We start from the raw sequence: 17,222 nt of genomic DNA, 5'->3' as shown, positions 1-17,222 counted from the left end.
CTTTTTGCTGGAGCACAGTGTTCATAACATGACCACAGACATTTTTCAAAAATTGTCTTTAATAGTGTTAAGCCTTGACCTGCGTGATAGTGGTTTTACTTTTTTTAGTTAACTTTTGCAGGCCAGACCTGCTGCTTTGATGCAGGGACACGATGGATGAAGCAGTGGAATCTTGCTCCTTTGTGGGCAGTGGCTTTGCTGCGTACTTGCAGGTGGGAATGTCTGCCCCGCCTAGACGTGTATGCCACTCTTGAACTCATTTTTAGCTTCTGCAGATCTCTCAACTTCAGGCTAGATGGGGAGCCCTTACAAGCCTGAATGTAAGGTGATGTTTATTGGTAGCACCTGGGAATGCTGTGGTTTCCTGCTGGACGCCTGCATGATGGGCTGCCTTGAATTGTGGCAGCTCTCTTGCCTCTAAACAAGGCTGTGGTTTCTGCTGACCAGTTAATACTTGCAGGAGTTTGAAACATAATTCCTGTGCAAAAACTGATAGAACTCCACTGTGCCTTGTGGTGTCATGCCACGTCCTGAAAACAGTTGGGTTGATGCTTAGGAATTGCATAATTAGCTGGAAGAGTGGGGGTTGCCTGGTAGAGATAGAGGTTTTGGGTTTTGATGTGGGGTTTTGGGGTTTTTGGATAATGCAAAAATGACTCAAGGAGCAGGAGCTGAGAGTCACTTGATGCACACATACATGGAAACAGCTTTCATAAGGACAAGAGGGAATAACTGCAAAAGCAAAATTAGTCAAACTTAAATGTTACTAGTTTCAAAATACTTATTAGGGAAAACATTAACCAGTAAAATCAGTCATTAGGTAAATATTAGCATAGGATCAGTGATTTTAAGAGATCTTTTATAGTACGCACCAAATGTGGATTGTGGTCTTATGTTCACACTTTTCTCGTGTAAAGATTTTTTTAATATGTCACCAGAAGTATGGAAAAGGTATAAATGGAAGATTATTGGCCTCTGTGTAACAGAAGGCCATGGAATTTTCTAGAATGATTTTTTTCCTACAAAGCTATAAATTAATAATTGTGTTACTACTTCTGTAGCATAGCATAAAATAAGTTACCTATGCCAGTGCAGTAAGTCTACATGCTTGCTTTAAGAGAAAGCAAACAAAGAATGAGACAGAAATAAATTAACTTGGCTTAGAGTCAAAGCATTGTTAAGGTTTGTAGCAAGACAGCAGACACAAAATTGGAGGGAGAAGAAAGTAAAGAATATAATTAAAATGTTATTTTCTCTTTCCAGTTACCTGTCTTCTTTTGTTATTCATATACACTTGTTGAAATTGCATGTAAATGATTGATTGACTCAGCGAACTCATTGTAATAAATTATGTTTGATGTGCTATCTTGAAAAAAAATCTTTTGAAATTCTGTCTCATTTCTTTGTCTGCTGACCTTGTGGCTTTTAATATCTTGTTTCCCATCTGTCTGATTTCATCATAATCTGAGCATAACTTTTCAGACCTTAATGCAGCTCTCTTTTTGTTCTGATTTAAGTAAGTCTGTTACACAAATATGGGATTTGGCCATCAACAGTAACATTAGAAAGGAATGTTGAAATGTGTTCCCTTTACTGACGTGAAATAAAGAAATGCTTATCTGTAGATATTTGATAATGCATATTTACAGTGCATAGATCTGTCTCTACAAGCAAATGAATACAGAGATGTCTGTATCATTGCATTACATCTGCTTTAATGTTTTAAGTTCAAAGGTTACTTTTGAGGATTATTTCTTAATTAAAGGAGCAAAGAAGTGGGTCTATAAGGTTTCAGGAAAGCAGTTTTAAGTATAGATTTTAAAAATACTTAGCTGACTATGTCACACAGATGTACCCAAATTCCAGTTTTAGAGATTGATTGCATTATAGATGTTTCTACTGCAAGAAGTGTCTCTATCAGTGAGGTCCTGAGTCTTGAATTACTGGGGAGTTTGGAGAAATAGACTTACATTCTTACAAACATTTTTTTCTAAAGGATATAACATCTATAAAAATGTTCATCTGGGATATCTTTTGTATGCTTGTAGTTCAGCAGTTTGCTTAACAGCTGTAAGATATAGGTAGATCAATTCTTCGTGTTCTTTATTAATTACATAAATTGTATATGCTGAAAGGTTTTTTTGGACAGTCCCTTTTTAGTGGGACTAAATCTTTGGAAAGACCAAAGATAATGAACTGAGCCAGGAAGAGAGGAAAGGGAAAGGCATGGTAGGGGAAAGTTTCATGGGACAGTAGAAACAGAATTGTCTTCAAGTTTGCTGAACTTGTCAGAAAGTTATTATGAATGTGGCAAAAGGCCACAGAGTTCACTCAACAGTGTGTTTTCATATAAAACACAAAACATTGATATATTTACTTTATTTTGGTCTATATAAGCTTATTTGTTTGGTGATGATACTATGGCTACTGCTAATAATTAATTTTGTCTGGCTAATTTGGCTGTGAATAAGGTACTCAGATCAGAGAAGGAAGTCAGAGGAAGCCAAAAGAATTTTCTTTCATGATTTATTGAAAAAACAAAAATAAGCAAACCAGTTTTATAGGCTACATAGGCAAATGCATTCAAGCAAGTGGCCAGTACATTGATTGAAATGGAATTATTCTTCATACTAAGTACCAAGTTGAGCTGAGACCTTGATATAGTCCGAGCAACTGTTAGTTCCAACATTGCCATCTTTACTAAGCCCTGACTTCCCTGGCATTTTTGGTCTCTTGCTATTGAAACAAGCATGAAGCAGATGCTTTAGTGGTCAAATGTCGATATCTACTGAGCCTTATGTTTTAATCCCTTTTTTCCTTTTCCTGTACTGTGAACAAATGCTTTGGAGAAATCTAGATGTGTGGTTTTTTCCATTACTGAAAATATTACATTCATCTCATCCAGGAAGCTGAAGCAATTTGCAAGATATACCTTCTTTGTGTTAAGAAGGTATATTTTTAGGGGTAAAAGTCTTTTTGTGAAGAATTCTGTTTATGAGACTCCAATCCCTAATTCTATAGCATAGAATGTAGAAACAAATGAATATCATGAAATCTTGGCTCAATTGCATTCAATATCAATATTCTGGGATTTCTGTTTCACTAGGTTTTAATTCACTTCGTCCTTCCCAGAGTTAAGTTTGATATAGCATTGCCTGTATGTAAAATGTGGAAAGTTAAATGCATATTCCTGGTCTCTAGAAGTAAAAGCTGGTTGTAATGGATGCATCTCACTTCACTCAATGAAATTTGTGTATAATGTGTTAGCTGTGTAGGGTTGCATGCAAATACAGAAGAATGTCTAATGAATAATATTTCATCCTCACTGCAGAGCTATTTGCTATGGTAGAGAAAGTATCACTATGGAGTATGACCCCAAAGTGAAAAATGGCAGGAATGATGGGTCAAGGCTACGTGTTACTAATAAACTCATTAACTCTCTCTATAATCATGGTGTTTCTTTCCATATTGCTGAGAAAAGTTGCAGACTAGGAAAAAAATTCTTCCTAGATACTTTCAGTACCATTTCCTTAACTACTGGGATTTTCCTGGGGACCAAAGAACAGACATGGTTCAACATTTTAGCCAAATGAAGTGATACTGGGCTATAAACAGCTGAACCTGAAATCCAGCTAAAAAATGTTTTCCAAAAGTACTCAGGAATAAAGAATTTATTTCTAGTTAGTATATACAAATATAATTTTTTGTCAGTAGTTAGACACTTATTTGCTGTGCATTTTCTTAGTTTTTTTCCTGCTGTACTAAATTGCTCCATGCATGATTTACAGTTAAATATTTTCTTTAAATGTGACAGTGACACATTCTCATTTTCTTTTCAGAATATATAGAGAAAGAACAAGAAAATGAAATAGCTTTTGATTCCTGAGAATTCTGATATAATTCACATATTGGAATATGAATGGTGATCTCTGAATTAATTGTGTGTTTTGTTGTAGACTAGACTGATTAGTAGGTACAAAATAGTATAAACAGTTTGATCATCAAAGCAAAATTTCTTTCATCTAATGGGAGAAATATAGAGAAAATAATATTTTTGGAAAAAATTGTTCACATGGTCTGCTGTTGAGGCAAGCACTTGCACTTACTGGTGCAGCTAGTTAACAGAATAAAAAAATGAATTGTGTCTGATGAATGAGTGATAACCTTCCATGGTAGCTGTAATGCTCTATTGTGTTATTTGGCTTCAGATATCATCAAACACTGTATTCCCTCCAAGAATAAAGAATAAGAAATCTGCCATGGATTATAACAGAACCACTGATTTTCATGCATTACTGCATCACAAATTTTCATTTGTTTTTCCTAAGATATAATCATACTTACAACATATATATTTATACTCTCACATTCTGGTTCCTAAGTTAGTATGCTGTATTTTCTTCAAAGTTAATACTTTTCCAGCTATGTCTGACTAATAACTTGCTAAATCTCTCCTTATCTTCTAATGACAGATGATTTATCAAGACCCATGACTTAATTAATATTACAGAACATGTGGGGAGCTGAAGAATTCAGAAATATTTTCCATAGCTTGGACATGTAAAATGAGAAGCATGGAGAAAACAAAAAGATAATCTTGTAACTGAGGAAAAAGTTTTTGTGATTTAAGCATGGGATTGAGGTTCAGGAAATGGTGAGTTCTATCCCACAAATCCATCATGCTTCCCACTAGATTTCAGACAAGACACTGCTGCAGCTGAATATTCTGCAAAATATTTAGGGTAATACTCTCTTATCTCAGGATAGTTTAATGCTACATGTGTCCAGCATTACTGGTGTTATAGGGAACATATTAATTTTTGAGTTTATGGAGTTGTTCTTAAACAAGCAGTTCTGTGATATAGCTATAGCCTGAGTTTTTCTCATAGTAAAAAAGTATACAAAATATATAATGTCTAAAGGATGCTTTTCTGACATAAATATGTTAGCTTGTGTATCTAAAGCACATAGAAAGAAATCTCAGAGAAATTGTCAATGAAGTTCCAGCTTTCCTGAATACTATACTTTTTTTCCATTTCCAGGTTGCATGTCTCACTCATGTAGCAGCGAATTACCTTAATTGCAAAATTGAAGCAAAACGCTGGGGTACTGCTCATGGGAGTATTGTTCCATATCAGGTAAGCAGAAAGCATTAGGGTTTTTTCCCTTGGAATTCATTATTTTGTGTATTATGAGATTGAGAATTGACTTTTCCCATGACCTGTAGTCTGTAATGTGTCTGTATAGAGGTATGACAAGGTTCTGTTGTTCATTGTCATTTCTGCATTTCGCATATTTCTTCATCAGCAGTAGATTAGTAACAGAACACTGAAATAGATCAAAGGTGTTTGCTGAAACTGGATGACTTTAAAGCTAGCATGATGACTTGATTGGTTTTCAACTAACAGAGAAACCTTTTTTTAAGGGTTACCTGACTTCCATTCCATACCAGTTATAAACTGAGATCTTTCAATTTTTTCCCTCTGATTGTTGGTGGTTTTATCTTGTGAGCCTACAAGAGCAGTCTAAATGACAAGATAATCTGGCAGTGCTACATATTTGTAATTTTCTATTGATTTTGCTACAAATCACTTCCTCAGTGAGACAACAGGTTGATAAAAGGAATTAAACAGAACTCAGATCTCCTCAGCAGAATTCATACTCTGCTACATCTAATGAAGGGTTGACATGCCTTAAAATAACATGACCTTCATCATATAAACAAACACAGGAAAAAAAATCTCACTGCAAGTTTTATCTTACTTTTGACCAGTACGGTAAACTCTTCGAGTAAACAAAAAATTTTGTTCTTTTCTAGCTCTTTATTTTGTGTTCTTAGATGGAGGTCATGTCTTACGGAAACTTGAGCATATATTTAACTAAGAAAAATCTATGCTTTATTTCATATTTTTGGCATTTCTTAGCAAGTGGTCATGTTTGTAGCTAGCCGGCAAAGCCTGTATTTCTTAATTTATGTCCAGAGTCCTTTAAGTCTTGAGAGGGGCAGTTTCCAGCATTTACTTGGGAGAACTGCAGCTAAACACTGCTGAGTATCTTTACCCTCTCCTTTCTTTTTACAGGAGGAGAGGGAAATTTAGTGCATAGTCTTCCCAGTGGTGAAGATCATGATGATCATAACTGAAAGATTAGCTCCTTGTGGCCATAAAATCTGAAGCAAAAATTTTCTACTATTATGCAGAACTCTTTCACTAGCTAGTAAAAGCCAGACCTCCTCAGGTCTAAAACCAAAATGAGCTGGTTTTGTGAGGACTAAGTCTACTTCATCTAGGAGACTTTTTTGAATACTTGTACTACTGCACAATCAACTATCTTGTTATGCATTAGCTACAACAGATGGCAAATTGTCTCAGAACAATGGGGAGGTATTATGGCTCTTTCTGCAAGAATTAGTTTAGTCCTGCAGTATTCTTGTCTCCAGTGCTACTGGTGTAGCAGTATGGGTGAGTTTTCCAGAACCAGCTCTCATGACCCAGTGTAACCAGGTATTTACACTCTGCTGTGTTTCTGTGATGCGACCTTTTGGTGCAAGCCTTTTGAACTTTAGTATGTTGAAAGTATAAAACAGATCTGAAGTATCTGAAGTTTGTATAAGCAAACCCAAAAACCTGACTAAACAAAGCATTTTATCTTCATCGTGTGGCATTTGGCTGAATAACTGAAACTTGTGTTCTTTTATGTCCTTTTGGCCTTTGTTTTTCCACAGTCAAAATGAAAAGCATACATTGAGTATCCTTTGTTTCTTTTTTCATAGACAGCTCTTTAGGTCTAGGAGATTGTTTTAGCTGTTTTTTTATTTAATCTTTATTAGTCATTTTGAAAGTAAAATTTTTTTTCAAAAATATCTGAATAAAATTATGGTTCCTGTGTTTCTGTGTGCTGTTTCTGTAGTAGGTACTAGAAATATTACCTCAATATTATAAAAAAATTTAATCTAATTTTCTTGTTCATAAACCAATAATTAGGGTGGATTTTTTATGGATGGAGTTGTGTGTGTATGTGCTTATGGCTTAACATTGCATCAGCTACTATTGTTGCAATTCTGATTGTAACCATAAGAATATTTTGGGTTTTAGAGGATTTTTTTTTCCCTTTACTAACCCAAACTATACTTAGATTTCAAAGTTCTTCATAAACTTGACTTAACCCTAACTGTTGCTATTGTACTGGCTTTACAGTTTCTCATACAGCTCGTGTGTAATATTGCAATTTGTAATATAGAACAGATCTCTGATACCTGACTTTCATTCCTTATTCTACTTACTGAATATGCTTACTAAGCTAATGAGTTACACTAATCTTTACACTATTTTTTTCCCCAAGATATTTTATGCATTCTATGCAAGTGAACTACAATTTGTTCAAATTATGAAAAGCACATTTCAGAAAATTGAATTTCTTTATATTTCAAAAAAATTAGGCAGTGGCAAACTGCTGGTTGTTTTTTCACATGTCCTTTATTTTGTTTTCTTTTTTTGTATTTTAAGTGTTTATACAGATAATAAGTTATGAAGTGAGACAGAACATGCAGTCCTGTACAAAGTGTCAGGTTATGTTAAATCATGGAGGATTGGGCAAAGATGAGATCCTCTTAGAGATATTAAAAAGGCAAAATCAAAATAACTTACATAATATTTCAGTGCGAGAGATGTATGATTAGAGTTACACTAGAGCACTGACCAAAATAATAAAAAACCCTGTTAGAAGCATCCTAAAAATGTACATAAAAAGTACTTTTTTTGCTTACAATTGTTACAATAAGTGTTCTATTTTGAATGTTATGGTAGCTCATATTTTATTGAGCTTCACCCGAATAAATTTGTTCGAGATATCTTTGCAAATGGCTCTATTTTTTTCTATTTACAAGGTCAAATTTACCTCTGACTGTATCTCTGTCATTTCACTGAATTTCACTATTACTTCTTGATTGAAATACTACCAGCATAATTTGTCCCTGAATGTGTTCTCTAGATTGACCTTTATTACTTTTCTTTGCATTTAAAAATATAAAAATTAAGCATTAATGGGAAGATGAGTTTTCTCCTTCCTGAAACTTTTATCATCTTTGGAAATCTGTTCCTGGTCTGGTCTGAGATGTTAAGTTTGGTGTGCAAGGATTTTCATATTCTTCAGGTTTTTCTCATTTGTTGTCAATGTGCTGACTTTGTGACATGATCATCTGAAATGTCTGAGTTTTCAGTTCTCTGTGTTCATTACCAGAAGCCAAAGAAAAAGATGTGAATGTCTTTTAAGTATGTAATGTCTCCCAGGGTTCCTGTAAAACTAACTGTAAAGGTTTACCACAGATTTTCAATGGAGGTGAAATTTGCAATGTGCCACAAAGATGAAGTACTCTAGATTCTTATCAGCCAAAATCAGGAATATTTTTTTGAGTCCTGAGACCTTAATGAGAAATTACCTACTTTGAGTATATCTGCTGTTTAATCAGAGCAATGTAGCTTGAATAGGTCACTCCAGTGATAGTTAATGGAATCAGAATCCAATGTGCTTGGTTTCAAGTGTTAAAACACAAACCTTGAGTTCTGGGCTGTATCTTAAATATAACTAGTACAATTTTTAAAAAAAACAGTTTCTATAATGAGACACCTTGTTTAGCAACAGCTGCTCCATGATTATCCAGAGGAAATCAAGGCTTCAAAACATCCCGTTTACATAATTGTGCTGAAAAGTAAAGTTCTTACTGTATTTCACTTGGGGTCATAAGGTCTTCCCTCATTCTAGTGGTTTCAGTAATGTAGCTCTCTGAGACCTGGACAATCACATTTTCATCTTTCAATTGATCCACTTGGAATTCATTCTCCTGAGAAAATCTGTCTTAATGGAATGTTTACAAGATGTTTGATGTGGCAGCTTGTCACTCTGCCATCAGATACCCTGGGCAACTGAGCAGAGGCAAACTTTCAGCAAAAGGTATAGAGCTGTTTCCTCTCAGGCCATAATGATGAAAGTCTATTTAGAAAACTGAGAAAACAAGTTCTTGCAGATATCTACTGAATATGATTTTATTTTTGTTCTGGATTTTAAGACTCACAGGGTTTTCTCAAGTATAGTTCATTTTATTTTCAGAACGTTCAAAGGGCACAGCCATTCTAAATGGAAGTTAAAAACATGAGACAGTAAAGAAATTATTTTAACCAATTACCTTTTCTGTTGACTGACCTATGCACTTTAATAACTTGTCAGACCTAACACTAATGGTTTGTTGTTACAAACTCACTTAGATTCTTTAAGTATCAACTTCTGCTTGTGCTAAGCATAAAATTTCCTTCATATGAGGAAATTATCTCAGGGTCAAAGTCAGTTAAATGTTATGGAAATCAAAGTATAAGCTCACAAGGAAGTGAAAGGTATGAGGTATTAGGAAGATGAGCACATTCTTAGATAAAATATCTCTGCATTATTTTTATCATCTGCATCTCATACTTTTTGGTCATAGAATTTCATACTGTCTAAGGAGTCTTACAAAGAAAATCCCACACATGTCACTTGTGTCTCATCACAGGAACAGAGAAATTCGATTATTGACCTGATTAATCTGGCAGAGATGCTTTTCACACAAAGGCACAATGTGCACCAATTTTTCTAACTCAGCTCTAGAGAATCTCTCAGAACTTCAGTCTCCTTTATTTTTTCTTTCAGTGAAGAGGACAGCAGAATAATGTCAATCATTTAGAAATTTCAAACTGCTTATTCCATCCAAGAATGGTGATATGTACTCATTTTCTTGTCTGCCTTTATGTGGTTTTATTGGATACTTCTGCAGTTAATGACTCTTGGAATCAAAAGCAGCAAAGAATAGAACTTTTATTATTTGCAAAGTTTTGTTTTGTACATGAGACACTCCTTAAATAAATTCAAAATGGAAGAAAATCTTTCTGCTCTATATTAGTCCAGACTAGGAGAAGATGGAACTTATGCACAGGAAATATAGTAAAATACAGATCTTTTTTGTGGAGGGGGAAGTTTTAAATTCAGGCAATGAAAGATGACCCTTCTTACTCTGTGAGTGTTATCTATATAATACTCATCTGGACTACTTAGACTGCCTTGGGGCTCCATTTTCCTATATTTTTCTTCCAAGCAGTGAAGCATACATACCACTAAACATGAAAATCAAATGTATTCACAGATCAGCTGACTAGGATCTGTGTTCTCAAGCAGCAAAGCGTGTTTTATCACACTACATGGATAATATTTCCAAAGAACAGTTGGCCATCCTCACAATCAATGTCTTTACTCATATGAGGAATGCCAAATACTTTAGTGGCCTTGATCTACTTACCTATAGGTTGTTTTTTAACTCTCTCCTTCCTTATGTCTTTATCTTACAAGGCACAAGAAAGAATGAAACCAGAAAAACTTGTGTCATAATGGATTCTGTAAAACAAGAAAAGAGGAATATAATTTGCAGGACTTTTCCCCTTTCTTTCTTTCTTTTTGAACAATTTTCTATTTGTAGCTTTCTTTACTAGATGTTTTTTCAGATGTTTCCTACTATAGTATGAAGACGTTAACCACTATGCACTTTTCACAGATGATTTGGTCTTATTGTGAATATGGAGGAGTTGGCACTCTGCTTGGTAAGAAGTGCTGGAGTATGGATTTTCCTTGCCATTTTAGTAATTGAAAAAGTATAGTAATCATCTGTGGCGATCTCTGTAGAAAGCTCATAAATGATGAGTAATTAATTCTAGTTATTCAAACCTGACAACATTATACTGATCATTTTGTGGGGATTTCCCTTCAGTGTGTTGTCAAGCCTCTCCCCTGGCAGAGCAGCTGTCTGGAAACCAGTCCAGTAGATTTGCCTTGGGCAGTTTTGGATATGTTCTCAGTGTATGATATGAGATGTAGCTATAAATTCATTCATATATATCCTCTCTTGTCAGAAACAGCACTTTAAAGAAGCTGACCTTGTATGCACACAGACAGCTTCTACCTGTACAAAGGGAATTTTCAGATTGAAATTGAATTTTTAATTGAAAACATGACACTGTTTTCTTTTTCTGAAGGAAATCCCCCTGGACCTTTTCATTTTAAGCAATGCCTGCAAGGTATTTTTTAATGTCACTTGTACTTTGAATTTTCAAAACAGACATGGATAATCACAATTATTGTTAAGGAAGGATAGTTGACAACAGAGACAATCTCATTTTTTATTTCCTTCTGGGAAATGTCACAGGCTATTCTTGTATATGTACTTGAATATGTGTTTGTACTGACATATTTATTTCCACTCATTTAAATTGAATGTACTTTAAGATTATTCACCTGTCACTTGTCCATGGATACATGAGAAAAACTCTAATTAAACCAGGATAGGAATACAAGTATACTCATTTTCAATGTCATTTGGTGGACATTTTGTCTTCTATGTATACTGTTAATTGTTTCTTCCACATTTACCCATTGCTGAGGTGAGGGATCTAGTTGGTATTTACAGCAAACATGTTACAAGGCTACTGAATATTACAGAATTGTATATTCATGTCAAATTTAGTTCTTTGGAAGAGCAGTTTAACAGAGCCCTGATCAGTAGAGGGCTCTTCACATTGTAGCTGGTTGGAAAGTGATGAAAGCAGGATCTGTGGGATTGTAGAGGAGATACTGACTGAAGCTGGATCACTGCTTTCTTCTAATCTGTTTATTGGATCCAAGGAAGAAGAATGAACTTTGCTTTTTGTTTTCTTAACATATGTTTTATAGTAATTGTATTATTATACAGTGCAGCCACTCATGAGCTGAAACATATTTAAACAGTCTGAAAGAGAACTCAGAAATCTGTGTATCAGCATTGCTCAATGACTTTTGACATAATCGTCCTGCATAAAAAAAAAAAAAATTAAAAAAAAATGTATATGCATGTACATAAATAGGTCCTTGTGCTGCTTATTTTTACCATGTGAAGCTTGTGTCAGTTTTGGTTGTTAAAAGTTGATTGTTATGGAAAGGTATGTCCACTAGATGTCATTCATGTAATCTAGTTTTTGTTGTAGCATTTATTTCTGAAGAGCTACGAAGGATGGTGGATACAAATTACCAACATTATTAGCTGTTTTTCTATATGCAGTGCTTTTGACTTTATATATGTGTGGCATGTTACAAAATAATATTAGGATTCTCTCTGTGATGGGTTTGACACATAATTTAGTCTAGAACTCCCATCTTTGCCTATTTTTGCTTAGAATGGCAGTCATTGTTGCATGAGTAGGTGTGTTATATAAGAGCACCCAGGTGAGCTGCATGTAGTTGGTAACTCTCTGCAAGGAGAGACATGAGCATAGATGTCAGGGCATTATGCCCCAAAGGAAAACAAAAATATCATGTGATTAATAAAATTCCACCCCAAATGTGATCTTTTCTAAGCTCTATATAACTAAAACAGCAGTTCTTTAGAAAAGTGCATATCTTGTTAGGAAAGGGAACTCGAATTTCAGAAACTTACACAAGTGGATTTACATACTTACATATCTTTGCCACATAACGATGCTTAAATATCTGAGGGACTTAAATTAGAATCACTTTAATCTACCTTAAATAAAATACCCTGTATGTGGACAGGTCAGAAGTGCATCTGTGTATTCAGTTGGGTGGGCTGATAGGATCTGTACTGACTGATACCAGCAAAGAGTTCTTTCACCCCCTGCCTCCCTCCACCCATCTTTGTAGTACAGCATGTGCTAGTAACTGCTAGACAGCTCCTGGGAAGCCATATCCATACTCTCATTGAAGAGCAAATGCTGCAACATTGGCCTGTGCTCTTTCCCACTTTCAGCTTGGAGCAGCTATAGTGAAACTGGAAGCTGGAGATCACAGCTTCCTCCAACCTCCCTTTCTCCTTCCATATGGAATAAAGAATTTCTCTGCCCTGTGCAGTCAGCCAGCAGGCAAGATGGGGAAGTGATAATCCTCTTGGAATGAGCACTTGCATGAAAAATGATAAATGCTACTTTGCATGGGGATTAACACTTGCTTATGAACTTGATTTTAATAGAGTGATGCTTCTCTTTCAGCGATGTGAAGGTTCATTGTACTCATAGACCTGATTAAGAAACACTGTTCAGCCAAAAGGGAGCCATCTGCCACCAGAAACATAAAGCTGTTCAAAACTGTTTCACTCTTTTGCATATTGTCCTCAAGAATGTAAACCACTTACTTTCACATAGCATTTACTTCCCTAAAGAAAGGCTTGTTCCCCACATCTCATCACAACATTCTTCTTTCTCCCAGCATGAGAATTGCATTTCTGCTCACGTTTAATGCATATGTTCGAAGTCTGTGCTTTATCTCCATGAAACTCTGAAACAGGACTCTCCAGAGGTAGTCTAATGAATGGAGTTGCTATATAAACTACATCTATTTTCATTTCTTTGATGGAAGACTTTGCATTATGCGTTGAGGATGTTCACAGAGCAGGTCAATCTGTCAATAGAGTTTGTGAAGCTTGTTTGGTATCTCTAGATATATTTGATATTAAGCACTGCTTCATAAAGTTTTGGTGCACAACCCGATTGCTACTTTGCAAGATGACCCCTTCTTTTCACAGTGAGATGGCATTTCATCAAACCTGGTCATTAAGTTAATTTCCAAGCACTGATGCCTGCAAATAAATTTCATATGGGCTATACCATTTTCTTGAAAATTATTGCCTTACTGCTACAATAAGGTTAGCTCCACTGGAATCACAACTGTGGTACTCCAGTATACTGCCACTCCTGAGAATTTAATGGGAAGGGTAGTGAGAGGGCTTCTGTCCTGTTTTCAAAAATGACTTATGAACTTAAGAAGTATCTTTCCTGTTGTCTTTCCAAAGTATTGAAGATTTAAATGCTAAATCTGGTTATGTACATATGCTTTAACTATACAGTGTTTTTAAATGTTGTTTCTCATGCCTTTTGTTACATTCAATCATACATATGCATGATGCTAACACAGGTATTTTTAATTATTAATTATTTAATGCTTTCACTAATAAAATTTGATGGAAAAAACCCCTTAAAATTGTAATCTAAGGCTTCTTCTATTATTAAACCACTATTATTACCAGAATTGTTTTGATTTCTTTACTTTTTAATAAGTAGTAATTCTGTTGTATTGAGAGGGATTAGGGTGAAGGTGAGAGAAAAAAATTTTTAAAGTAGTTCTCTGTTTTGACAAAATCATACTTCCTGACCATCACCTAAAACATGCAGTACTCACTGTCTGGAATTTACTCTTCTAGTACAAATTAAGCTAGAGAAATTGATCTGGCATCTGTATCCCCAAGGGAATCTCAACTAGTTTTATCCAGTCTACACCTTCACCTTCTTCGTTATATCTAGGATAGTTTTGACAGATGTTTTTTCCAATTTCTATTCACCAGAAGTTTTACAATACATGCTACAGTCTTGTTTATGTAGATTTTCATGCCCACTGTGAGGAGTAAAAGAAGTAACTCTATTTTCAATAAGGAGGATAGAACCTGAATTTAGTGATAGGTTTTTGGTTATAAAGTTAGTGATGTGTTATGGCAGTTGATCACAATGTTGTGTCTAGCAAGTCTTTACATATGTAAATATATGTACATCTACAGTGTTCTTATTCCTGGATTATGTGAAGTCAGTTCATTCATGTTTCCCCCAAGGCTATATTTTTTACATCTCTTGTATCTTTTTGATTTTATCTCTGATATGATTTCCGCTTTGATCACCTCTTCAAGTGGTGTGTCCAGATCCACCAAGTGTCTTAAGTGGATTCTACATGTTTTTGAGTAACACAAAGAACTTTCACATGTGTTTAAGGCACCCAAGAATAGCTTGCTTTAAGTTTTTAACAGCAACATGTTGTAAAGTCTCCTTCATCTAAGGTGTTCTGTTGCCAGGGCAGGAGAACAGCATATAGTTCTATGCCTAAACTTTGCTGATTGCTTACCAGCTGCAGCTTCCTTTTGATTTACTGTTAAAAGGTTCTTGGGCTTCCTTTGTCTGTATTCCATATTTTTTGTTTTGCTTCACTGTGGATCATTTTGCACAATAGTTGTTCGTTATCAGGTACACTGATGACTCCAAGTCCAGTGAAGCCTGCAGAAATGAGGTTACTCTGCTGGAGTGACCTCTAAGTCTGAGGTAACAGAAGCCAAATGAATTGCTTGACTGTGATCTTGGTTTATGTCAGCTACAGCAAGTTGAGGGTATGCAAATTTTGAATGAGATGTCCCTGTGTGGTTTGGTGAACGTTTTAATTTTTGGCATGTTAGTTTTACATCATTAGTCATCTGTTTCTTCCTGGGTGTTTCTAGGTAGATGAAGCTAGAAATTTGAAAAAGTTGTAACAGTATGGAAGACCCAACTTGTGTTTCATATTTTGTATTTTATATTTTCTCTATTTTTTGTTTTAGAAAGCTACCACAGTAAAGAGTGGAAGTTAAATTATTTTAGTGGAAAGGCTGTTCTTTTCTAGAAAAAAATAAAAAGCATACAAAAGATTATCCTTTAATTTGCTGTCAGTTAATATTAGTTGTTCTTCATGTGGAATGGCCATAATAATAAATAGGAAGTTGATGTGACTTCCTTCAAGTAGAGAAACATTAGCTGAATCTATGTAACAGTTAAATCCTAACATAAAGACAAGGAATATAGAATACTACAAATACCGATGTATGATCATGTCTCTTCTCATCAGAGACATGTTTTAACCTTGTCAAATTTATTTTTGGCATATATGGTTATGGTAGTGTCTAGAGAGCTTTGACCATGAATAATAGTTGTGACAATGCAACAAAGGCTTTTGTAGTATACACAAGTTGTTAACTTAGCTCACTGGGGCAGAGACTGCATTTTAATTTGGCTTGAAGCTTAGAGCAATGGACCCTGAGTCTTATTTTAGTGCTTTCACAAAACCAAGAATAATTTTTTCCTCTCTTGTGTACAAGCGTAAAGTATTTTATTTGAGGATGTAATATAGGACTGAATGTCTTGAAGTAATTTTATGATTTCACTTTTTTGTTCTTGATGTTACCCATTTTTACATGCTCAGTTGACATTCACCATTTTGTCGAAATTGGGAGATAAATAGGAAGTATAAATGGCCATCACATGACTCCTGATATTAGGAAATAATCTGAGATTAGTTTTATACCTACAGTGTTTACTGATGTATTAAATCCATGAATAATGAGGAAGGCCATGGACAGCAATAATATGTATATTTGTATTAAGAGTCTGATCAGGTAGCTCATTTAAGTGAATGTTATTAGTGAAACCTCTTAGCACTCCTGCATAATTATGCTGTCTTTTCACTGTTACCTTTTCAAGCCTCTTGGAGATTCTTAAGTAGTTTATTTCCTGCCATTTAACAGTTTTGAGTAATAATGATGATGAGAAAACAGTTAAATAGTTTCTTTTTTCAAGTACCAGGTGCTGAAAGCAACTGAGAATGTCAGTGGTTTTTATAGTGGTTTCCTGTACAACTTGTGCAAGCTTCCTTGAGCTTGAGTCATATAAGCCTTTGTCAGATTGAAAAAGATAAAATAAATGATTTGTAGTCAAGACATTGGACTGAAACTAAGAAATTTAGTTCTGTTTCCATGCAAAATAGCTGTGTTATTTCTGTTTTGGGTGTTATGATTTCATTTATTGTTACACTAATTTTTGGGAGAGTGCTCCCAATCCATTTTTAATACAAGGTAGAGCAGTTTCTTGAAATCACCTGTTCCAGATTACAGCAAGTAACAGAGTAGTAGTTATTTCCAGAATTTGTGCTGCTTTTTTTTAATCACATTTCTGTCTATGTTTTGAGATTTGATTGCTGTCTTTGGGATTTGAGTAGGGCACTTTTGCATGCCCCTGCTTCAACTTTTAAAGAGCTGACCTGTTCCTTCTACTTTTCTCCTCTTTGGTCTCTATTTAAATAGTAGGCTGTTCATAAGATGTTGAAAAGAGATGATTTGTGTCTTGCAGGCTGTGACTGCATGGCATTGAACAATGCAATGTACAGGAGCTAGTTTCAATGCTGCAAGCAGGGAACAATCATAGACAGTCTTGGATGGGGCTATCTTTTCTCTATGTAAGATAATCTTTAAAAATATTGCTTTACAAAGATATTTGCCTGACTTATTCTGGGACTTCGCAACCCTCAGGCAGTTAATTCTAGTGCTTCACTATTTATTATCTCAGTGGCACACAAGGCAATATGCTAGGAATATT

General features: G+C 35.0%; 1 protein-coding gene across 3 annotated transcripts in view; it reads left to right on the top strand.

The window, feature by feature from the left end:
• The window catches only part of SUGCT (succinyl-CoA:glutarate-CoA transferase), a 316,585-nt gene that overhangs the window by 58,651 nt on the left and 240,712 nt on the right, over nucleotides 1-17,222 (top strand). For all 3 annotated transcript variants that reach the window (XM_066544754.1, XM_066544736.1, XM_066544744.1), the window contains one exon: nucleotides 5,043-5,138. In XM_066544754.1, coding sequence (XP_066400851.1) covers nucleotides 5,043-5,138 — 96 coding nt within the window. The remainder of the gene's footprint in view (nucleotides 1-5,042; nucleotides 5,139-17,222) is intronic.

The sequence above is a fragment of the Molothrus aeneus genome, chromosome 1 (assembly GCF_037042795.1).
Source record: "Molothrus aeneus isolate 106 chromosome 1, BPBGC_Maene_1.0, whole genome shotgun sequence".
Lineage (NCBI taxonomy): Eukaryota > Metazoa > Chordata > Aves > Passeriformes > Icteridae > Molothrus > Molothrus aeneus.
The sequence above is the reverse complement of the archived record's forward strand: the minus strand, read 5'-3'. Positions and strand labels throughout refer to the sequence as shown.